This window comes from Nycticebus coucang, chromosome X (genome assembly GCF_027406575.1).
Source record: "Nycticebus coucang isolate mNycCou1 chromosome X, mNycCou1.pri, whole genome shotgun sequence".
Lineage (NCBI taxonomy): Eukaryota > Metazoa > Chordata > Mammalia > Primates > Lorisidae > Nycticebus > Nycticebus coucang.
This window is the reverse complement of record NC_069804.1, coordinates 150,118,700-150,144,956: the sequence shown is the minus strand read 5'-3', so window position 1 is coordinate 150,144,956 and position 26,257 is coordinate 150,118,700. Positions and strand designations below refer to the sequence as shown.

At 36.8% G+C, this 26,257-nt stretch overlaps 2 protein-coding genes across 2 annotated transcripts in view; one reads left to right on the top strand and one right to left on the bottom strand.

Moving 5' to 3' along the window:
* The window catches only part of TENM1 (teneurin transmembrane protein 1), a 442,965-nt gene that overhangs the window by 162,113 nt on the left and 254,595 nt on the right, over window positions 1–26,257 (top strand). The window lies entirely within an intron of this gene.
* On the bottom strand, window positions 22,858–23,988 carry LOC128577965 (actin-related protein T1-like). Its single transcript, XM_053580317.1, has one exon. It carries the CDS (start codon window positions 23,986–23,988, stop codon window positions 22,858–22,860), a length of 1,131 nt encoding a protein of 376 aa, XP_053436292.1.

Genomic DNA, 26,257 nt, shown 5'->3' with positions numbered 1-26,257 from the left:
AAGTTGTTTTTCTGCTTTACTGAACTTCAATCACTTGAAGTGAGAGACAAGAAATGTCTTTGTTGTTTGTTTTTTTTATAGAGGAGAGGCCACGCCAGGAAGGCTATGTTAACGAGTGTGATTAAAATGTGTCAAACTGTCTATGAACCAAGTGTATGGTGCCCCATGATCATACAAATGTACACAGCTATGATTTAATAAAAAAAAAAAAAGGCCATTCAAGAAATGTCTTGAAACTTTCCATTTCATATGATGCAGACCTGTACTTATTAATAGCAATGAGTTTTCTGAATCTCAATCAAACCTGAAAACAAAATTATCTTTATTGTTTAGCCAATCAGACTTATTTAGGACATAAGCTCTTACCAACTACTGTAGCGTATCAAAACAAAAGCAGTCCACTGTAGGGGTTAAAAGTATGGGCTTCAGAGCTTCCAGCAAGCAAGATGGCGGCCAAGTAACAGCTTCTTTGCAACCAAGCATGGTGAGAGTAGGGAGACAAGACTCCAGGCATCTCTGGCTGTGGGCTGTGCCCAGAAACATCCTTCTGGGGACACAAGGAGACAGAGAGAGACTTCTGGACCCCAGGAGGAGGGCAAAAGCAGTGGATAAGTGGCAAGTGGTTGCATCCGGTTTGAGGCTGCTTCAGCTGTAACTACAACAGCAACGAGATTGTAGACAGGGAAGGCGTCTCCTGTGGATTTTTTTGTTGTTTTGGACTTGGACATTTGGTTGAATTACCTTGGGAGAACTTGGGCAAGGGTACAGGTGACTTTAAGCATTGTCCAGGGTTCAGAACTGAGCCCTGGGACACAACAGAGTTAACATTGTACAGCTATGGGGCTGCGCACAGCCACTGTGGGAGAACTGCCCTGCAGGCTCCACCCTCAGGGTCACAGAGCTAGGCTCCAGCTGGGAGAACTTGGGCGAGTGATCTAGTGACTGTGAGCAGTGCCAAAAGCTGGGACTGAGATGCCAGGGAAGTGTTTGGCAGTAGGAGGGCTGCCTTGCAGCCTAAGCCCTCAGGGGCATAGAGTGAGGCTGGTGATGGCACGCTGGATAAGCAGGCAGCCACTTCAGGAGAGATCCCAGCAACAAGTGCTTTCCTGGGAAAGCTTCTACTTAGTCAAAGTTAATGGTTTAAAGTGTCTTTTATGCTGGCTGAGGAGAGATTCAGGATCTCAACCTTGTGGGGTTTGAGGGCAAAGAAGTCAGCAGAGGCCTCCAGTCTACATTTCATACAGCTGTATCAGCATTTTGATTTATATATCATACACCAGAAGATCACCTGTTGCCCAATCAATATTCAGCAAGATATATATACTGCTTTGTATTTGGTTTGGGGGGATTTTTTTTTCAACATTTTCCCCCTAGATTTTTTTCTTTTTTTCATTTATTTCTTCATTTTTCTAGTTTAAATATAATTTTCCATGGTTGCATTCTTTAATAATAAGAACTTCATTTTTGCTAGTGTTTCTGCCTCTGTTATTTAGTTTTTTCCCCCAGTTTTATCCTGTAAGATTTCTGGTTTGTTTATCCTGGTTTGATTTATAGTATTTTTGCTATCCTCTCTATTTGATGAAGGTGGGGTATCATGCCTGTTCAGGCTGGCAGACAGTAGCTGACCTCAAGGGAACCACCCAACCCAGCACCCCCAGAGGTTGGGGATTTTTAAGGTGTGGGTCAAAATACCCTACTCTACACCTTTAATACTTCTGTCTCCCTCTTTCTGTGCCTGTATATAGTTAGTCCCTTTTAATCACCTCCTCTTCTTTCTTTTTCTTCTTTTTTAAAATATTTTTCCTCTTCTTGCTCTTCAGTCTTTTCATCCTTTTAGTCCTGTACCAAAAGGACTCATCGAAACCTTAGGCCAGAGGCATGGTAACTTAAAGAATAAGAGGAAGTGAAAGGAAAATTAGGGCAAGGAAACAGATTTAAAAAAAAAAAAACTCTTGAAGAAGAATCAGCAGAAAAATCCTGACAACATGAAAAAAACAGTCCAGAGTAACACCCCAAGGGCCCATGAGATAGCTACTGCAGAGGATTCTACCTATAAATAAATGTTAGAAATGACAGATGGGGAATTTAAAATACAGATGATGAAAACAATGAAGGAAATTCCTGAGAAAGTAGGAAATAACCAAAAAACAATGAAGGAAATTGCTGAGAAAGTGGAAAATAACCAAAAGGTAATCCAAAAACAGTATCAAATAAGAGATGGACGATGTGAAGAATATAGAAAGGATATAGCAGAGCTGAAGGAATTGAAGAAGTCAATTAGGAACTTAACGATGCAGTAGAAAGTATCGATAACAGATTAGACCACACAGAAGAAAGAATCTCAGAGATAGAGGACAAAGTTTTTGAGATAACTCAGATAGTTAAAGAGAGAGAAAGCAAAACGTTCACTGAAAGAATTATGGAACTTCAAGAAGCAGTCAAACCTAAGTTATAGGTATCCCAGAAGAGGAAGAAAAATTCCCAGAGGAATGGAAGCCATAATAGAGAATATTATAAATGAAAATTTCCCAAATATCACCAAAGATTCTGACATACTTCTTTCAGAGGGGTATCGGGCCCCAGGTTGCCTTAACTCAAATAGACCTTCTCCAAGACACATTGTGATGAACCTGTCCAAAGTCAAGACAAAAGAAAATACTCTGCACACTGCCAGGAGTAAACGCCAATTGACCTACAGGGGCAAATCCATCAGGGTGACTGCGGATGTCTCCAGTGAAAGTTTTCAAGCCAGAAGACAATGATCATCTATGTTTAATCTACTTAAACAGAACAATTTCCAGCCCAGAAGTCTATATCCTCCTAAGCTAAACTTTGAAATTGATGGAAAATTCAAATTGTTTACTGATATGCAAACACTGAGGAAATTTGCCACAACAAGACCAGCTCTACAGAAATACTTCAAACTATTCTATGGGCTCACCATCACAATGTACCCACAGCAAAGTAAGCACCCAGAAATGAAGGCACAGAACCTAGCTTCCACAATGATGCAAAAGATAAAACTAAGCAATGGACTTTCACAAAATAAGATGAATAGAATGCTACCACACTTATCAATTATCTCAGTAAATGTTAGTGCCTTGAATGGCTGATTGGATTAAAAACATAAGCCATCCATTTGCTGTCTGCAGGAAATACACCTAGCCTCAAAAGACAAATTAAAACACAGAGGTAAGGGTTGGAAGATAATTTTTCAGGCAAATAGAATTAAGAAGAAAAGAGGGGTTGCAATCTTATTTTTAGATACAAGTGGATTTAAAGCAACTCAAGTCAAAAAAGACAAAGATGGACACTTCATATTGGTCAAGGGAAAAATACAAGAAGACATTTCAATTCTAAATATTTATGCACCCAGTATGGTGATACGCCCAGCTTTGTTTTTATTACTAAGAACTGCCTTAGCTATACGGGGGTTTTCTGGTTCCATACAAAATGCAAAATCATTTTTTGTACGTCTTGAAAATAGGATGTTGGTATTTTAATAGGAATGGCGTTGAATCAGTAAATTGCTCTGGGAAGTACAGACATTTTAACAATGTTGATTCTTCCCAGCCATGAGCATGGTATGTTCTTCCACTTGTTAAAGTCCTCTGCTATTTCCTTTCTCAAGGTTACATAATTTTCTTTATAGAGGTCCTTCACGTCTTTTGTTAGATATATTCCTAAGTATTTCAGTTTCTTTGGGACTATGGTCAAGGGAGTTGTGTCTTTAATTAACATCTCATCTTGGCTGTTGTTGGCGTATACAAAAGCAACTGACTAGTGGACATTGATTTTATATCCTGAAACATTACTATATTTTTTAATGACTTCCAAGAGTCTTGTGGTTGAGTCTTCAGGGTTCTCTAAGTATAAGATCGTATCATCAGCAAACAGGGAGAGTTTAACCTCCTCTGCTCCAATTTGGATGCCCTTTATTTTCTTGTCTTGTCTAATTGTATTGGCTAGAACTTCCATCACTATGTTGAATAGTAATGATGACAGAGGACAACCTTGTCTGGTTACAGTTCTAAGAGGAAAAGCTTTCAGTTTTACTCCATTCAGTAAAATATTAGCTGTGAGTTTCTCATAGATAGCTTTGATCAGTTTCAGAAATGTGCCACCAATGCCTATACTCCTCAGTGTTCTAGTTAGAAAAGGATGCTGGAATTTATCGAATGCTTTTTCTGTATCTATTGAGAGGATCATATAGTTTTTGGTTTTACTTCTGTTGATAGGGTGAATAATGTTTATAGATTTGTGTATATTAAACCAGCTTGCATCCCTGGGATGAAAACTATTTGATCATGATGTATGAATTTTTCATGATAAGCTGTAATCTATTGGCTAAGATTTTGTTGAGAATTTTTACATCTATATTCATTAGTGAAATTGGTCTGAAATTCTCCTTTTTGGCTGGGTCTTTTCCTGGTTTTGGTATCAGGGTGATGTTTGCTTCATAGAATGTGTTGGGGAAGATTCCTTCCTTCTCAATTTTTTGGAATAATTTCTACAATATAGGAATAATCTCTTCTTTGAAGATTTGATAAAATTCTGGTATGAAGTCATCCAGACCAGGGCATTTTTTTGTTGGAAGATTTTTTATTGTTTCTTTGATCTCAGTGCTTGAAATTGGTCTGTTCAGGAGATCTGTTTCATCTAGGGTAAATCTAGGGAGAGGGTATGATTACAAATATTGATTCATTTCCTTCACATTAACAAATTTCTGGGCATAAAGTTTTTGGTAGTATTCAGAGATAATCTCTTGTATCTCTCTGGTATCAGTTGTTATTTCCCCTTTGTAATTTCTGATTGAGGTTACTAGAGATTTTGCTTTTTTATTTCTAGTTACTCTAGCCAAATATTTATCTATGTTATTTATTTTTTCAAAAAACCAACTCCTTGTTTCATTAATTTTCTGAATGATTCCTTTGTTTTCAATTTCATTGATCTCTGATTTAATTTTGGATATTTCTTTTCTTATGCTGGGTTTAGGCTTAAATTGTTCTTCTTTTTCCAATTCCATCAGATGGCTTGTGAGTTTGTTGATGTGTTCTCTTTCTGTTTTTCGAATGTAGGCTTCTAAAGAGATAAATTTTCCCTCAGAACTGCTTTTGCTGTATCCCATTGGTTTTGGTAACTTGTGTCTTCATTGTTGTTATACTCAAGGAAGTTAATAATTTCCTTTTTTATTTCTTCCCATGCCCAACAGTCTTTCAGCATAAGGTTAACTTCCATGCCTTTGTGTAAGGTTGAACATTTTTGTTGGAGGTTGAATTCCACTTTTAGTGTGTTGTGGTATGAGAAAATGCAAGGTAGAATTTCAATTCTTTTGATTCTGTTGAGGTTTGTTTTATGTCCAAGGATATGATCGATTTTGGAGAATGTTCCATGGGACAATAGGAAGAATATATATTCTTTATCTTTGGGATGGAGTGTTCTATATACATCTATCAAGCACAATTGTTCTAGGGTCTCCTTTAAATCTCTAACATCTTTGTTTAATTTCTGTTTAGAGGATCTGTTCAGCTCTGAGAGAGAGGTGTTGACGTCTCCTGTTCCTATGGTGTTGTAGGATATCATATTGCTCAAACTAAGCAAGGTCTCTTTGAAGAATCTGGAAGCATTTAAATTTGGTGCATAAATATTTGGAATCAAATAGAAAACCAGGAAATGAAACCAACAACTTACAGCCACCTAATCTTCAATAAAGCAAACAACAGCATCCACTGGGGGAAAGATTCCCTATTCAATAAATGGTGCTGGGAGAATTAGATATCCACATGCAAAAGACTGAAACTGGACCCGCACCATTCTCCACTCACAAAAATTGATTCAAGATGGATAAAGGACTTAAATTTAAGGCATGAAACAATAAACATCCTCAAAGAAAGAATAGGAAAAACACTGGAAGATATCAGCCTGGGGAAAGATTTTATGAGAAAGACTGCCATGGCAATAGCAACAACAGCAATAATAAACAAATGGGATTTAATTAAATTGAAAAGTTTCTGTACAACCAAGGAAACAACAACCAAAGCAAATATACATCCTATCCAATAGGAAAGGATATTTGCATATTTTGAATCAGACAAACACTTAATAACCAGGATCTATACAGAGCTTTAATTAATTAACAAGAAAAAAAAAAAAAAAACTATCCCATACATCAATGGGGAAGAGAGATGAATAGAATCTTCTCCAAAGATGACAGACGAATGGCTAGCAATCATATGAAAAATGCTCATCATACTTAATTATTAGAGAAATTCAAATTAAAACCATCCTCAGATATCACCTAACCCCAGCGAGAATGGCCTATATCACAAAATCTCAAAACTGCAGACGCTGGCATGGATGTGAAGAGAAAGGAACACTTTTATACTGCTGGTGGGACTGCAAACTAGTACAATCTTTTTGGAAGGAAGTATGGAGAAACCTCAATGAACTCAACCTAGACCTCCCATTTGATCCTGCAATCTCATTACTGGGAATCTATCCAGAAGGAAAAAAACATTTTATTATAAAGGCATTTGTACTAGGCTGTTTATCACAGCCCAATTTACAATTGCCAAAATGTAGAAACAACCTAAATGTTCTTCAACCCAGGAATGGATCAGTAAGCTCTGGTATATGTATACCATGGAATATTACTCAGCCATAAAAAAATGGAGATTTTGCAGCATTTGTACTAACCTGGATGGAGGTGGAACACATTATTCTGAGTGAAGCATCATAGGAATGGAAAAATATGAATCCTGTATACTCAATTTTGATATGAAGACAATTAATGACAATTAATGACATGGTGAGACATTGGGAAAGAGGAGAGTAGACAGAAAAGGAGGGAAGGGGTGAAGGAAAGGAAAAGAAGAAAAGAACAAGAAAATGAAAGAAAATAGTGACCAATTTTCACAGAAATTGCTTTTAATTTTGACCAAAATACATTACTTAAACATTAATTTTTAACTCAACTTGTTAATATGTTGTTTAGGATATTGTATCCTCATGTACTAGTGATATATGTTTCTAATTTCTCCTTTATAATAATACATTTTTTCCAATTTTAATATCAGGTTTACCCAGATCAAGTAGAATGACTTTGAAGTATTTCTCCTTTTTCTATCATCTATAAGATTTAGCATGATCTGTTTTATGAAATTATCTTTTAGTTTTATATATAAATATTAGTTTTCTATTTAATGATACTTAAAAAATCATAAGAAGTTAATTGATGACTCTATACTGAATCTCAGAGTCAAAGCATTCTATAATAGACATACTCTTATTTGACAATGTGAACGTTACTTTCTTTGCATTATTATTACTAATACTATTAATTAATATTTCAGTGTAGCAATTGATTCCTTTTCTGAATGTATTTATGTTCATTTTTTCTTATTATTAGTATTAGATCATAGCTGTGTAAATTTAATGCGATCATGGGGCACCATGCACTGGTTTTATAAACAGTTTGACACATTTTCATCACACTGGTTAACATAGCATTCCTGGCATTTTCTTAGTTATTGTGTTAAGACAATCATATTCTGCATTCACTGAGTTTCACATGTACCCTTGTAAGATGCACCGCAGGTGTAATCCCACCAATCACCCTCCCTCTGCCCAACCTCCTCCCTCCTTCCCCTTTCTCTCCCCCTTCCTCGTATTCTTAGGTTATAACTGGGTTATAGCTTTCCTATGAAAGTCATAAATTAGTTTCATAGTAGGGCTGAGTACATTGGGTACTTTTTCTTCCATTCTTGAGATACTTTACTAAGAAGAATATGTTCCAGCTCTATCCATGTAAACATGAAAGAGGTAAAGTCTCCATCTTTCTTTAAAGCTGCGTAATATTCCATGGTGTACATATACCACAATTTATAGATCCATTCGTGGATCGATGGGCACTTGGGCTTTTTCCATCTTAGCAATTGTGAATTGGGATGCAATAAACATTCTGGTGCAAATATCTTTGTTATAATGTGATTTTTGGTCTACTGGGTATATACTTAGTAGAGGAATTATAGGATTGAATGGCAGATCTATTTTTAGATCTCGACATGTTCTCCAAACATCTTTCCAAAAGGAATGTATTAATTTGCATTCCCACCAGCAGTGTCAAAGTGTTCCCTTTTCTCCACATCCATGCCAACATCTCTGGTCTTGGGATTTTGTGATGTGGGCTAATCTAACTGGAGTTAGATGGTATCTCAAGGTAGTTTTGATTTGCATTTCTCTGATGATTAAAGATGATGAGCATTTTTTCATATGTCTGTAGGCTGTGCACCTGTCTTCTTCAGAGAAGTTTCTCTTCAAGTCCCTTGCCTAGCCTGAAATGGGATAACTTGTTCTTTTCTTCCTTATACGTTTGAGTTCTCTGTGGATTCTGGTTATTAAACCTTTGTCGGAGACATAACCTGCAAATATCTTTTCTCATTCTGAGGGCTGTTTGCTTGCTTTACTTACTGTGTTCTTGTCTGTGCAGAAGCATTTTAGTTTGATCAGGTCTGTGAAAAATCTCTATAAAGAGAACTATGAAACTCTAAGAAATGAAATAGCTAAAAATGTTAAAAAATGGAAAAACATACCATGCTCTTGGTTGGGAAAAATCAACATTGTTAAAATGTCCATACTACCCAAAGCAATATATAATTTTAATGCAATCCCTATTAAAGTTCCACTGTCATACTTTAAAGATCTTGAAAAAATAATACTTCGTTTTATATGGAATCAGAAAAATCTCAAATAGCCAAGACATTACTCAGAAATAAAAACAAAGCAGGAGGAATCACACTACCAGACTTCAGACTATACTATAAATTGATAGTGATCAAAACAGCATGGTATTGGCACAAAAACAGAGAATTAGATGTATGGAACAGAATAGAGAACCAAGAGATGAACCCAGCTACTCACTGTTATTTGATCTTTGACAAACCAATTAAAAACATTCAGTGGGGAAAAGATTCCCTATTTAACAAATGGTGCTGGGTGAACTGGCTGGCAACCTGTAGAAGACTGAAACTGGACCCACACCTTTCACCATTAACTAAGATAAACTCTCACTGGATTAAAGATTTAAACTTAAGACATGAAACTATAAAAATACTAGAAGAGAGTGCTGGGAAAACCCTTGAAGAAATCGGTCTGGGTGAGGATTTTATGAGGAGGATCCCCCATGCGATTGAAGCAGCTTCAAAAATACACTACTGTTCATTTGTTCTTTATGAGGTTTTTGTTTCTAGTCCTTATCTTAAACGTTTTCATTGAAATAAAAAAAAAAGTTTCCCAGAGGCAATTTATAGAATGAAAGAGACTTAGATGACATAATAAACAATTTAAATTGTGAAAAAAATATTTATGCACACAACTTGAATGTTCCCACATTCTTGAAACAGACCTTAAATAGTTTGAGCAATGTGATATCCTATAACTCCATAATAACAGGGGACTTTAACATTCCTCTTCCAGAGCTGGACAGATCCTCTAAACAGAAACTAAACAAAGATGCAAAGTATTTAATTGTAACACTAGAACAACTGTGCTTGATAAAAGTTAATAGAATGCTCCATCCCCAAACTAAAGAATATAAATTCTTCTCATCTGCCCATGGAACATTCTCCAAAATTAATCATATCCTCGGACCCAAAACAAACCTCAACAGAAGGAAAAGAATTGGCATTTTACCTTGTATCTTCTCAGACCACAAGGCGTTAATGATGGAACTCAACTCCAACAAAAACATTCAACCCCACACAAAGGAATGGAAATTAAACAACCTTATACTGAATGAAAGTTGGGTGCAGGAAGAAATAAAAGAGGAAATCATTAAATTCCTTGAGCAGAACAATAATGAAGACACAAGCTACCAAAATGTGTGGGATTTGGTGGGGCAAAAGTAGTCCTGGGAAGAAACGTTATCACTTTAGATGCCTACTTCCAAAAAGCAGAGAGAGTGCATCAACAAACTCATAAGCCATCCTTTGGAATTGGAAAAAGAAGAACAATCTAAGCCTAAATCCAGCAGAAGAAAAGAAATATCCAAAATTAAATCAGAAATTAATGAAATTGAATTGAATTGGATTAATGAAATTGATTAATGAAAGCAAAAGAATCATTCAGAAAATTAATGAAACAAGGAGTTGTTTTTTTGAAAAAATAAATAAAAGAGATAAACCTTTGGCCAAACTAGAAATAGAAAAGTAAAATCTCTGGTAACCTCAATCAGAAATGATAAATGGGAAATAACAACTGATGCCACAGAGATACAAGAGATTATTTCTGAATATTACAAGAAACTCTATGCCCAGAAATTTGATGATGTGAAGGAAATGGATCAATATTTAAAATCACACCCTCTCCCTAGACTAAGCCAGGAATAAATAGATCTCCTGAACAGACCAATTTTAAGCACTCAGACAAAGAAACAATAACAAATCTCCAAAGAAAAAAAGGCCCTGGTCCAGATGGCTTCACACCATAATTCTATCAAACATTCAAGAAAGAGTGTATTCCCATACTGCAGAAAATATTCCAAAAATTTGAGGAAGAAGGAATCTTCCCCCAACATGTTCTATGAAGCAAACATCACCCTGATACCAAAACCAGGAAAAGACCCAAACAAAAAGGAGAATTTCAGACCAATCTCACTCATGAATATAGATGCAAAAATTCTCAACAAAATCCTAGCCAATAGATTACAGCTTATCATGAAAAAAGTCATACATCATGATCAAGTAGTTTTCATCCCAGGGATGCAAGGCTGGTTTAACATATGCAAGTCCATAAACATTATTCACCATATCAACAGGAGCAAAAACAAAGAACATATGATCCTTTCAATAGATACAGAAAACACATTCGATACAATCCAGCATCCTTTCCTAATTAGAACACTGGGGAGTTTAGGTGTAGGTGGCACATTTCTTAAACTGATCAAAGCTGTCTATGACAAACCCACAGCTAATATTTTACTTAATGGAGTAAAACTGAAAGCTTTTCCACTTAGAAGTGGAACCAGACAAAGTTGTCCTCTATCACCACTACTATGCAACGTAGTGCTGGAAGTTTAGCGCATACAAACAGGCAAGAGAAGGAAATAAAGAGCATCCAAATGGGAGAAGAGGAGGTCAAACTCTCCCTCTTTGCTGACAATATGATCTTATACTTAGAGAACCCCCAAGACTCCACAAAAGACTTCTGGAAGTCATCAAAAAATACAGTAATATCTCAGGATATAAAATCAGTGTCCACAAGTCAGTAGTCTTTGTATACGCCAATAACAGCCAAGATGAGAGGCTAATTAAGGACACAATGCCCTTCACCATAGCTTCAAGGAAAATGAAATACTTAGGAATATACCTAACAAAAGAGGTGAAGGACCTCTATAAAGAAAATTATGAAACCCTAAGAAATAGCACAGGATATTAACACATAGATGAACATACCATGCTCATATCTGGGAAGAATCAACATTGTTAAAATGTCTATACTTCCCAAAGAAATCTACACATTCCCTGCTATCCCTATTAAAATACAACACTGTACTTTCAAGACCTGGAAAAAATAATTCTTTGTTTTGTACAGAACCCGAAAAAAAAAATGACATATAGCTAAGGCAGTTCTTAGTAATAGAAACAAAGCCGGGGGCATCAGCATACCAGACTTCAGGCTGTACTAGAGGTATTAGTGATCAAAACACCATGGTTTTGGCATGAAATAGAGGCATAGACATTTGGAATCGAACAGAAAACCAGGAAATAAAACTAACATCTTACAGCCACCTAATCTTCAATAAACCAAACAAGAACATACACTAGGGAAAAGAATCCCTATTCAATAAATGGTGCTGGGAAAACTTGATATCCATATGTAAAAGACTGAAAATGGATCCGCACCTTTCTTCATTCACAAAAATTGATTCAAGATGGATAAAAGCCCTAAATTTCAGGCATGAAACAATAAAAATCCTCAAAGAAAGCATAGGAAAAGCACTTGATTATATCAGCCTGTGAAAAGACTTTATGAAGAAGACTTCCATGGCAATTGCAACAACAAAAATGAACATATCAGACTTAATGAAACTGAAAAGCTCTGTACAGCTAAGGAGACAACAACCACACCAAATAGCCTACACAATGGGAAAGGATATTTGCATATTTTGAATCAGACAAGAGCTTGATCACTAGGATCTATAGAGAACTCAAATTAATCCACATGAAAAAAGCCAACAATCCCATATATCAATAGGCAAGAGAAATGAATAGAACCTTCTCTAAAGTAGACAGACAAATGGCTAACAAACATAAAAAAAATGCTCATCATCCCTAGTTCTTAGAGAAATGCAAATCAAAACCTCCCTGAGATATCATCTAACCCCAGTGAGAATGGCCCATATCACAAAATCTCAAAACTGCAGATACTGGCGTGAACGTGGAGAGAAAGGAACACTTTTACACTGCTGGTGGGACTGCAAACTAATGCAACCTTTTTGGAAGGAAGCATGGAGACCCTCAAAGCACTCAAGCTAGACCTCTCATTTGATCCTGCATTCCCATTACTGGGCATCTACCCAGAAGAAAAAAAAAAAAACCTTTTACCATAAGGACACTTGCACTAGACTATTTATTGCAGCTCAATTTACAATCCCCAAAATGTGGAAGCAGCCTAAATGCCCACCAACCCAGGAATGGATTAACAAGCTGTGGTATATGTACCCCATGGAATACTATTCAGCCATTAAAAAAAATGGAGACTTTACATCCTTTGTATTAACCTAGATGGAAATGGAGCACATTCTTCTTAGTAAAGCATCATAAGAATGGAGGAGCATGAATCCTATGTACTCAATGTGGATATAAGGACAATTAATGACCTAGTACACAGTGGGGGGGAGGGGAAGGGGAGAGCAGAGAGACAAGAAGGAAGGGTTGGAGGAAGGAAGAGTAGAGAGAGGGAAGGAGGAAGGGGGTGAGGGTCTCAGTGTGTGACACACCTTTTGGGGGCAAGACACAATTATAAGAGGGACTATACTTAACATATGCAATCAACGTAACCTGGTTTCTTCTACCCTTAATGAATCCTCAACAATAAAAAAAAAAAAAGTATGGGCTTCAGAATCAGTCTGTGTGGGTTACAGTCCCTGCTTTACTGTCTAGTGGCTATGTGACCTTAGCCAAGTTGTTAAGCCTTGATCCTCTCATCTGTAGAAGTAGATTAATAGCAGTATCTCTATTGTAGAGCTGTTGTAAGGACTAAGAAAAGTAATTCATTTACATTATTCAACACAGTGTCTAGTATCTAAAATCCCAACAAACATTAGCAGTGACTACTATTTCTATTATTATTGTTTAGTGCAAAAGACCTACAGGTTTAGAATGCATCCTGTGGTTTTGATAACTATAGTGGAACCACTGTATGTTGAAATGACTTGCTTGGTGTATCAGTTACAGGGCTACTATAACAAATTACCCCAAACTGGGTGGCTTAGGACAACAGAAATTTATACTTTCATAGTTCTGGAGGCTAGAAATTTGAAATACGGTTGTCAACAGGCCACAGTCCCTCAGGAAACTCTAGGAAAAACCATTTTCTTGCCTCCTTCAGATTCTGGTGTCTGTCAGAATTCCTTAATTTGTCACTAAGTAAATTCCTTCTTAACCTCTATCTTCACATGGTTTTCTCCTCATCTCCCTTTTTGTCTCTTGTAAAGATACTTATCATTGGATTTAGTGCCCACTAGGTTAATCCAGGGTATTCTAATTTAATATCCTTAATTTAATTACATTTGCTGCAACATACTTTTTCAAAATAAGATCTCACACGTTTCTAGAGTTATGATAGGTACAGACCATTTAACCCACCACACTTGGTAAGACATATTTTAGTTTTATTTTCTCTGTCTTCATCTTTCAGACTGTTACATCCTGAGAAAGGGTTGTATCATGTTATCTCAAATTTTGCCATGTAAAGAACCAGATATCACAAAAATTGTGAAAATAGCAAAGTTTGTCTTCAGTGGCCTGTAATCTCCTCCTAGACTCTTGCCTTCCCCTATGTGGCTCTTCAGTCCTAGCTCCTCTCCATTGCACACAGCAGCCTCATGCTGCCTAGGACTTCCAACTGCCAGGTCTTTCTTACTGTGGCAGTGCCTCAAACACTAGACTTGCTTATCTTCCTTCAACTTCCCAATAATCTTCTTATTATCTATTTTGGCAATCCTTCATTAGCTCATTCTCCCAAAACTCTGGTGAGGAAGATAATACAGGCATTATAATTGACAGGTTTTTTTTTTTTTTTAATTGACACACTGGTTAAGGGTTCACTTCAATAGACAGTTGGTGTTTCCCTTCCTTCCTTCCTCTTTTTTTTTTTTTTTGAAAGTAGAAACTTCCAGTTTAATCTTCAGAACTCCAATAAATAAAATAGATAAAAGTAAAGCTGCTTGTTTGGACATGCAGGTATCTGGACTGTAATGGGATTATACCTTAGGTGTTTGGTATAAAATCCATATAATTAACCCATTTCTAATGTCACTGAACAGACAGGGTCTTCTCAACCTAAAATATGTAAGTATGTGCCAGCTCTTTAAACTTCTGATTAGTAATGCCAAATGATGAGCAAACAAACTAGAGAACGTTATTGTAATTTATTGGGAAGAGTCAGATTTTCAGCTTGGAGAGCATTCAATTTTGGATTTATTCTAACATCTTGGAATTTTACTAAGTTATAGTTTTCAGTGTTTTCTCCATCAGTAAGTAAAAGTTTAGAGAATTTCTATATATGTAGGAGTTCCTTTAAGGAAAATGTAGAAAAACATATTCCCCCAAATTCAAGGGCATGTGGTCTGTCATTTCAAGTTCTCTTGCAAATAATCTAAAATCCCTTGTCCCTTTGGCCCTCCCTGGCAAAATTCAAATGATTAATGTTGTCAACTGTCACCCTTGTCCCTACCTATCTTCAGCAGCCAAGCCCTATTTTAGAAGAATCATTTCTACAATGGGTACATTAGTACCAATAAAAAATCACAGTCACAAAACTCACATGGGCTCTCAGCACTGCCCAGCAATATTATCGTATTCCTTGGGGTTATCTTGTTTTGTTATCCTCCACAATTATTTTTTCAGAATTTCTCTACTTTTCTCAAACTTCCAACTACCCCTCTTCCCATTCATTCTCAATGGATGCCTTTGCCTCCTGCTTCACAGAGAAAATAACCATCACATGAGAACTCCCTGAATTTTCTGCCATGAAATATAAAATCAGATTGGGCATGCACCCATGCTCTCATTCTTACTCTTATTATAATTCAGAAAGTGTCCTGATATGCTAAAAAGCTAGCTATATTATATATTATATTACTTCATCTACATATACTCTTTCCATGCAATTCCAAGAATTTATAATTTGATTTGGGAGCCAGTACCATATTTCTTTTTTTAATTTCAGATTAATACAAGGGTACAAATGATTAAGTTACATTGCCTTTCTTAGGTAAAGTTCAAGTTGTAGTTGAGCCCTTCACCCAGGGGGTGTGCTGTATACCCATACATTGTGCCCATTAGGTAAGAGCTTTCCAATCATCTTCCCTCCTCCCCTTTTCCTTCTCCCTCCTCCCTCTTCCCTGGCATTTGAATTCAGTTGTGTTTTCCCCTCCTATGGGGATGTAGTTGTTTATCTATTGGTTTCAAAGAGTATTGAGTACACTGCATACTTTCTATTCTTATGATACTTTTTCATCACAAATGAAACTCATTTGAGCTCTATACAGGATCCTGGGATGAAAGTTGTTTTGTTTTAGAAGATTGCAGGTGGATGACCATCCTCTTCTGTCTTGAAAAGTTTCAGCTGAGAGATCTGCATTCATTCTAATATTCTTCCCCTTGTAGGTTATACTTTTCTTACATCTGGCTGCTTCTAGGAGATGCTTTATTTGTATTGAGTCATGCTGGGGTTCTGAACTATCTGCTGTCTGAATTTCTGTATCTCTTGCATTGCTTGTGAAATTCTCCTCCATTATATCTTGGAATAGAGCATCTGTGCCTTTAGGACCATCGCCTTCTCCTTTAAGAATTCCTATAAGGTGAATGTTTGCTCTTTTGGCGTGGTCCCACAACTCTCTCAGGAAGTGATCCATTTTTGCTGTCCACTTCTCTGCGTCTTTGAGCATTTGGGAGTGCTAAGAAAGTTTGTCTTCAACTTCAGAGATCCTTTCTTCTGACTGCTCCACTCTATTACTGAGGGATTCTACTGTATTACAAAGTTCCTTGAATAACTTTCTCATTTCTTTGAGGTTTGCAATTTCTTTTCACATTATGTCTAAATCCTTGGAGATTTTGTCTTTGAATTCATTGATTTCTTGAGACAACTTTTGAATTACTCCTTGAATTTCTAATTCCAACTTTACTTCCATTTTATTAATCTTATTTGCCATCCATATTCTGAATTCTGTTTCTGACATTTCAGCCATTTGTTTATCAATGGCATCTTCTGTTGTATCTCCTTTGTTGTTCCTTGGGGAAGCTGATCTACTCTGATTATTCATGTTACCAGAGGTTTTCTACTGGTTCTGCCCCATGATTATTTTTCACAATTTTGCTAGAAAAGGTGGTAAGGTGAAATTGGATTGAGGGCCCCAGGAGTTGTAGTTAACCAGCCCTTTTCCAAAGAGCTGGGACTGGTGTCTGTGGCTTTTCCCCTACAGCTTTAAAAAGGTCCCTTTCAGTTCTATAGCCTGAGACTCTGGGAACCTGATTGATGTGATGGGGCTAGGTGACTCTACCTTGTGTTCACCCAGCCTCTATTCAATCATAGTGAATCAGCAGTTTGAGGCTAAAATCCCAGCTGAGGAGAGATACAAGCAATTAAGATACCTTGTCCCCCACTGGTGACAACTGGGAGAGGAGAATTAGTCCTTCCAACAATGACACAAACAGGGCTCAACCTTGGAGGGTCCCCCAGTGGCCAGCCCAGGTCAAGAATTCCAAACCAATTGTCCCAGGAATCACAATCCAGGCTGTTTGCTTTAGTTGTTATATGCTTAGCTATGCAGAAGCTTTTAAGCTTGATCATGTTCCATTTATTTATTTTTGGTGCTGCTGTGATTGCCAAGGGGGTCTTCTATATAAAATCTTTTTCCAGGCCAATTTTGTCAAGAGTTTTCCCCACACTTTCTTCTAGAATTTTTGTTGTTTGGCGTCTTGAATTTAAATTTTTATTCAGCAAGAGTAAACTTTTGTAATTGGTGAGAGGTGCAGGTCCAGTTTCAGTCTTCTATATGTGGCTAACCAGTTCTCCTAGCACCGTTTATTAAATAGGAATTCTTTTCCCCAGTATCAGCTTTCATTTGGTTTATCAAAGATCAGTTGGCAATAAGTGGTTTGTTTCATCTCTAGGTTCTCTATTCTAATCCATAGGTCTATATCTCTATTTTTGTGCCACTGCTATGCTGTTTTGATCATGTCGACTTGTACTATAACCTGAAGTCTAGCAAAATGATGCCTCCAGATTTGTTTTTATTTCTTAGAATTGAATTATCTATTCAGTGTTTTTTCTGGTTCCATATGAAGCATAGTATTATTTTTTCTAGTTTTTTAATTTTTTTTTTTATTAAATCATAGCTGTGTACATTAATGCAATCATGGGGTACCATGCTGGTTTTATATACAATTTGAAATATTTTCATCACACTGGTTACCATAGCCTTCCTGGCATTTTCTTAGTTATTATGTTAAGACATTTATATTCTACATTTAGTAAGTTTCACATGTACCCTTGTAAGATGCACTGTAGGTGTGGTCCCACCAATTACCATCCCTCCATCCATTTATAGCTAAATTAGTTTCATAGTAGGGCTGAGTACATTGGATACTTTTTCTTCCATTCTTGAGATACTTTGCCAAGAAGAATATGTTCCAGCTCCATCCATGTAAACATGAAAGAGGTAAAGTCTTTCTTTAAGGCTGCGTAATATTCCATGGTGTACATATACCACAATTTTTTCTTAAAGTATGATGTTGTTGCCTTGATGGTGATTGAATTAAATTTGTGGATTGCTTTGGGTAGTATGGACATTTTTATGATGTTGATTCTTCCCAGCCATGAGCATGGTATGTTCTTCCATTTGTTAATATCTTCTACTATTTATTTTCTTAGGATAACTTTCTTTATAGAAGTCCTTCACCTCTTTTGTTAAGTATATTCCTAGGTATTTCATTTTCTTTGAAGCTACTGTGAAGGTGATTGTGGTCCTGATTAGCATCTCATTTTGGTTGTTATTGGCATATACAAAGACTACTGATTTGTGGATATCAATTTTATATCCTGAGACATTACTTTATTTTTTGATGACTTCCAGGAGTCTTTTGTGGAGTCTTTGGGGTTGTCTAAGTATAAGATCATATCATCAGCAAAAAAGGGGATTTTGATCGCCACTGCTCCCATTGGGATGCCCTTTATTTCCTTCTCTTGCCTGATTATATTTGCTAGAACTTCCAGCACTATATTGAACAGTAGTGGCAATAGAGGACAACCTTGTCTGGTTCCATTTCTAAGTGGAAAAGCCTATAGTTTTACCCCGTTAAGTAAACTATTAGCTGTGGGTTTGTCATAGATGGCTTCGATCAGTTAAAGAAATCTGCCACCTATGCCTATACTCTTCAGTGTTCTAATTTGAAAGGGATACTGGATTTTATCGAATGCTTTCTCTGTGTCTATTGAAAGGATCATATGGTCTTTGTTTTTGCATCTGTTGATATGGTAGATTATATTTATATACTTGAGTGTGTTAAACCAGCCTTGCATCCCTGGGATGAAACCTACTTGATTGTGATGTATGACTTTTTTGATGATAAGCTGTAATCTATTGGAAAGGATTTTGTTGAGAATTTTTGCCTCTATTTTCATTGGTCAAATTGGTCTGAAGTTCTCCTTTTTAGTTGGATCTTTTCCTAGTTTTGGTATCAGAGTGATGTTTGCTTTGTAGAACATGTTGGGGAAGATTTGTTCCTCCTCAAATATTTGGAATAATTTCTGCAGTATGGGAATATGCTCTTCTTTGAAGGTTTGATAGAATTCTGGTGTGAAGCCATTAAGACCAGGGCATTTTTTTCTTGGGAGGTTTGTTATTGTTTCTTTGATCTGAGTGCTTAAAATTGGTCTGTTCAGGAGATCTATTTATTCCTGGCTAAGTCTAAGAAGAGGGTGTGATTCTAAATATTGATCCATTTCCTTCACATTGTCAAATTTCTGGGCATAGAGTTTCTTGTAGTATACAGAGATAATCTCTTATATCACTGTGGCATCTGTTGTTATTTCCCCTTTATCATTTCTGATTGAGGTCACTAGAGATTTTATTTTTCTATTTCTAGTTAGTATGGCCAAAGCTTTATCTATTTTATTTTTTCAGAAAACTAACTCCTTGTTTCATTAATTTTCTGAATGATTCTTTTGTTTTCAATTTCATTAATCTCTGATTTAATTTTGGATATTTCTTTTCTTTTGCTGGATTTAGGCTTAGATTGTTCTTCATTTTCCAATTCCATAAGATGGCTTGTGAGTTTGTTGATGTGCTTTCTTTCTGTTTTTCAGATGTCAGCATCTAAAGCGATAAATTTTCCTCTCAGGACTACTTTTTCTGTATCACACAGGCTTTGGTAGCTTGTGTCTTCATTGTTATTATGCTCAGGGAAGTTAGAGATTTCCTCTTTCATCTCTTCCTATACTGTCTTCAGCATAAGGTTGTTTAATTTCTATGCCTTTGTGTGGGGTTGAACATTTTTATTGGATTTGAGTTCCACCTTTAATGCCTTGTGGTCTGAGAAGATACAAGGTAAAATTTCAATTCTTTTGATTATGTTGGGATTTGTTTTTTGTACTAGGATCTGATTAATTTGGGAGAATGTTCCATGAGCCGATGAGAAAAATGTGTATTCTTTATCTTTGGGATGGAGTGGTCTATGTATGTCTGTCAAGCACAGTTGTTCTAGGGTCACAATTAAGTCCCTTGTATCGTTCTCTTTACAGGATCTGTTCAGTTTTGTAAGAGAAGTGTTAAAGTCTCCTGCTATTATGGTGTTATGGGATATCATATTGCTCAGACTAAGTAAGGTCTGTTTCAGAAATCTGGAGCATTTAAGTTGCATGTATAAATATTTAGAATTGAGATGTCATCTTGTATTTTTCCCTTGACCAATTATGAAGTGTCCATCTTTGTCTTTTTTTTTTTTACTGTAGTTGCTTTAAATTCACTTGTATCTGAAAATAAAATCACATCCCCTCTTTTCTTCTGAATTCCATTTGCCTGGATAATTGTCTTCCATTAACTCTGAGTTTTAATTTGTCCTTTGAGGCTGGGTGTGTTTCCTGAAGACAGCAAAGGGAACCCTTAACTCTGAGTTTTAATTTCTCCTTTGATCCTGGGTGTGTTTCCTGAAGACAGCAAAGGGATGGCTTGTGTTTTTTAATCTAACCAGCCAGTCTATGCCTCTTCAGTGGGGAATTCAAGCCATTAACATTCATTGAGAGAATTCATAAGTGTAGTGGTGTTCTATGCATCTTATTTTGTGAAAGTCCCTTGCTTAGTTTTATCTTTTGCATCATTGTGGAAGCTAAGTTTTGTCCTTTAGTTTATGAGCACTTACTTTACTAGCAGTCCATTGTGAGGGTCAATGTGTAGAACAGTTCAAAGTATTTACTGTGGAGTGTTATTCAACTTTTTGATACTAGGCATCCTGTTGTGTATAAAGTATTCTTTAGTATCTCTCTGTGGTTTTCATTTATAGCAAATGGATAAAATTTGTTTATGTGCTTATTGGCTGTTTGAATATCTTCTTTGGAAAAATAGCTCTACAGAGCCTTTGACCACTTCAATTATTATTTAATTGGGTTGCCTTTTTCATTATTCAATTGTAAGTTTTCTTATTACATATTCAGGATTATAGCCTTAATTAGATACATGATATGCAAGAACATTCTATGTTTGAATTGTATTTTCACTTTCATTGTAGTGTCCTTTAAATTACAAAAGTCTTATGTTTTGATGTAGTTTATTTATGTTAGAAGGTGTTGTTCATATTTGTTTGCCATATCTAAGAATTCATTATAAAATCCAAAATTTTAAATATGTACTCCTATGTTTTCTTCTAAGAGTTTGGTACTTTTATCTATGTAATTCATGTTTTTATTTTTATAAGTTTCCAACTTCATTCTTTTGAATATGGCTATCCTATTTTTTCATTTCCAGTGTCTAACCATTTATTGAAGTCATTCTCTCCCTCATTGAATGGCTAGTATTCTTGTCAAAAATATTGTTTTCCACAGACACGTGGATTATTCCTGGACTCTAGTTCCCAGGTATAGACCTCTTTCCCAACTTAATTATCTGCATTGATCCCCTGATTATTTCCTCAGCATCAGGCCCTGCTGGGTTAGGATCTCAAAGCTCTTCAGACCTTCAGAGGCAGGTCTCACCTTGCCCCTAGACAACAGTTCCCATGGAGTACAAGAGTCCCTGAGTGGAGGTCCAATCCCAGTAGGCAGAACAAAGAAAGTTGTGTCCCTATACGAGGCCTGCCCTTAGGACCTTCTCTCAAACTTCCCACAATGGCCATCCCCTGGCTGCCAAGACCTTCCAAGTACAACCTTCTCTGCTTCCACCAAACTGGTGCAAAATCTGCTCAAATCAGCCTTCACAACTGGCTGCTGTATACTGTTTATATGTGCCCCCTCTTCCAGGTTTTTCTCTCAAAGGACTTCCTCCCATCCCAGACCTCCACAGAGAGGCTGGTCACTCCCACTCATCTGGTCTGTTGTCAGAACTCTACTGCACTGGATCATGTACTGTATCTAGCCCCTTGCCACCTTGCTGCACACCAAAGCCACAGCTTAAGGCAAGGACTCACCAGGCATAACTTGGCTTTCTTCTGTTTCTCAGTTGCACTAGGAGCATTTGGCCAAATGTTCTTTCTCGTCTGCCATCTTGTTCTGACCCACATTTAAAACTCTTGACTATAAATTAATAATATCAAACTACATAATAAAAATTATATAATATAAAATTATTCATACATCATGAGTACTGGTTGGAATTCCCAATTAATTGCTGCTAAACCAATGTACTCAAATATAAAAAGTAAAAGGCCTAATTTATAGTGATGTACAGTGTTTGACAACTTTCATGGGTATATTTAGGCTAGCAGTGTGACAGAAGTAAACACAGAGTTGGAAAGATGTTTAAAATATTAATTGTTTTGATAAATGGTTTTATGTCATTCAGGCTGACATTTATAATATAATCCTTTCAATTAGAGGTATTGTTTCTTACTGCTCCAAATGAGCAAGGGCCCTGAGCTTAGAAGAACCTTAAAAAATGGTAATCTTTGTGCTCAACTCTTCTCTCCATTTTATTTAGCTTTTTGATCACATAATAGTGGAGCAAGAACCTGATTGTTCTGACTCTAGGCCAACTCAGTGAAAGTGTTGTTGAGCTGTAGGAATGGCCTAGTCTTCCTGTTTCTACTTCATTTCTTTCCCCTTATTTGACTTGTATTGGTGATTCTGTCTCCTGGGCACCGGGAGACAGAACCACTTAACACATTGATTCTGAGAAACCTCCCCAAATCAAGCTTGATTAAGGAGAAAACAACTTAACGGGCCCTTAGAACAAGAAGAGAGGCTATAATCACTTAAATATTGATAACACTAATCAGAAATTCTAGTATTACCAAGAATAAACTGAAACCTTCAATGTCAAAAGCCTTTTATTGAACATCATGCTGAAGGCCAAGAAACCCTGTAACTTTCCGATGGTACTCCTGCAGTCTGACACTTTGAGTCATCCCCTGTGCTTAGAAATCTTTAAAAGCATCTTCTCTGAACCACAGATGCCCCAAACTCCTTGAAATCTTCAGAAGTGACCCACATCTGCTTGAAAGTACTCACGGAGGTCATTATGGATGCACCAATCCATGCAGAGAAACATCTATCAGAAGAAGCCGTGATCTTGATGGGGGTCCCTATGGAAGCCAGTTGATCCAGTTCTTTCATGAGCCTTTCCTCCAGTCCAGGAAAGAGAGAGGAGCCCCCAGACATTACAATCTCTCCAAAAAGTTTTTTCTGGATGTCAGTGGCACATTTCATGATGCTGTTGCAGACCATTTTTGAGAGTCCTGGACTGTGGATGCCTAGCTGGTCAGGTGCAAAGAGAACCTCTGGCACCTGGTATAACTCATGCCCAATGTGGATGACATTCCCATCAGGAAGGCTGTATTCTCGAAAGACTTCCTCAGGCTTCTTGCACAGCTCTTTCTCTGGCTCCAAGGCAATGTAGCACAGCTTCTCTTTAATGTCATTCACCAAGTCCTTGTTAAGCATGCAAGGAAAGGTATACCCCCTAGCCAACAGTTGCTGGGTGAGATGCTCCGTGATGTCCCTCCCTGCCACATAGAGCTTGGTGACTGCATGAGGCAGGGCATAACCCTCAAAGATGGGGACAGTGCTGGTGACTCCATGTCCACTGTCTACCACCAGGCCTGTGATGTAGGCAGAGGAATAGAGAGCTACCACAGCATGGTTGGACAGGTAGAAAGCAGGCACATTAAAGTTCTCAAACATCATTTCGGCAAGCATTTCTCGAGTCTCTCTTGGGTTCAAGGAGGGCTCCGTCATGAGTACCGGTTGGTCACAGGGTTTTACTCCCAGGCGGCACTCAAAAAGGTGTTGCCAGAGTTTCTCCATGTCATCCCATCCTGTTACCAGTCCACGTTCAATGGGGTAGTGCAAAGATAATGTCTCATATTTGCCCTGGGCTTCTTCCACAAAGTGCTTCATTTCATTGGCTCTTTCTGAAGGAATGTTACCTTTAGGATGCCCCACGACAGAGTAGATGATATGACGAGGTCCACTATCTCCGGAAAAGCCTACTTTGCAGAGCCCTGAACCATTGTCAAAAATCACAGCTGGCACATCTAAGACATATGGATTAAACATGTCTGCTTTGTCCTTTCCTGAACCTCACCAACTAAAGGAAAGAACACTTAGGCCACTTTGTGATGCAGGCACCTGTGGAAGTTTTAACGCCACAGGATTCCAGAATTCTTAGGCTGTCACGCAGGTGGAGCTAGCAGGTTGTCTCCAATGCACCAGAACACCCCATCATCAACCCACTAATTTTTTCTTATTTCTAGCAGTCTAGGTCCTGCTGAGGCAACTTCAGGGATGATTGTCCTTTATGTCACAATTTAGCCAAGGCAACAATTGTCCTGAGTGAGTGTCAGACAGCCTGGGTCTATGAGCCACCATTGCTGCCTATCTGGTGAGGCATATAGCCAGGGAAGGAAAACCATATGTATGAATAGCTTTAGTGAGCCTGGGAACCCAGAGCAGTGGCCGGCTTTTAGAACAAAATGAAGCTGCCAAACTGTGCCTGTCCCAAAGACACTCTCTACCCTCTCTGCTCTAGTGAGCTTTGTTCTGCAGAATGCTAAAAATACCCTTCCCTTTGCTAAGGGTAGAAACTAAACATCAGACATAGGCTCAGCTTGGAGTAAGGATATAATCAACTCAAGATATTCTTTCTTTTATTGTCCCTTACATTTGTTTGGGTTTTTTTTGTTTTTGTTTGTTTGTAATGGTTTTATTAAGATAAATTTTACATACCATACATGAACACACTTAGTGTCCATTTCCCTGATTTTAATATAGTTACAGATATTTGCCAATATTACAAAAATAAATTTCAGTATAGTTACAGATATTTGCCAATATTTCACAAATAAATAAAGATTACAAAAATCAAAATAAATGAATACACCTCATAAAGAATCCCAGTGTTCCTTAGCTACCACTCCTAATTAGATCATCCACCTGAACCCTATCTAAGCCTTGCTAATATATTTTTTGTCCCTGGAGATTTACTTTCTCTTCATTTTTTCATATAAATGGAATCATATAATATGTGGACTTTTGTGTTTGGATGAATTCACTGCATATTACCTTCAAATTTAATCTATTGTTTGGATATGACGTGTTTTCTTTACATACCAGTAAATGGGTATTTTAATTATCTTTTTATGATGAAGTCCACTTCTAGAAACAAAAATCTATGTTTTGTATGGACTTATCTTTTCATTTCTTTTGTGCATGTGTACATATATATACATTTATAAATGCATATATATATATATATATACTAGAATTGGGATTGCTGAGTAGAATATGACAACTGTATGTTAAATTACTTGAGTTCATTTCCTCTAAGTCTACTCTCCAAAGGATTGTGACATTTTACATTGTGAAACTATGTAGGAATATACTTAACTTCTCTACATGATCCTCCAAACTGTTATCCAACTTTTTTTTATGTACACAGATTGGTGTGATTTTTTTTGTCAGTTTTTAAAATATCTTTTCTCCCCCAGTTTAGATTTAATAATCTCTTGATTACTTGTTTCATTGCTCTAAACAATTGTGGTTAGTCAACTCTATGTTTGCATTTCCAAAGACATGAAACTAGGCATTACACTTCTGTCTCAATGCACCGAACTAAGACCTAAATTTAGGTGAGATTTGTTACATAAACTTTGCGAGGTCATAAATTTTTTCCTATAAGTTTCTAATGGTTTCAGGGATGTCCAACCTTTTTTTATTTTCTTCTCTGCTGAATATTGGAAGGGTAAGAGTTGTATTGGGCCACACATTAAATACACAAACACTAATGAAAGCTGATGAGCAAAATAAATGAATAAATGTATACATACAAGGTCCATGCATACTTTTTTTGTGATATCTGACAGCACAGATAACCATAAGCAAAATAAAGCTTCTCAAAATCAGCATGTGACCCTGCAGCCCCCTGAAGGCCAAAGATGTCCTTACAAAGAGAGTGGGTTTTTTTAATATTTGCCATTATTCTATTATTTTTTTAAGTTCAATATACAAATATCCATTGTATACCATTAACAATTAGAGAATTAATATGACAACATGAAATATGAAATACATAGCAATAATTCTTCAGAAATATATAGTATTTCTACATGGAAAACTTATTGAGAATATAAAAAGACACATGTCTGTATATATTGCAAAATTATTATTAATAATTTTTTTATTTGTTTAGGTATTCCTTCTGTTATAGCTCGAGTTACTGTCTTTCTAGGGATATCAGTATACCACATAGCAAATTCAGTTTGCTCTGGGGGTTCAGAAGGATTGTAGCAAACAGCTGACCCACTGGGGGGCACACATATCTGATATT

What these genes read in the sequence shown, in the direction of transcription:
- LOC128577965 (XM_053580317.1), bottom strand. Translation starts at nt 23,988, where the DNA reads ATGTTTAATCCATATGTCTTAGATGTGCCAGCTGTGATTTTTGACAAT.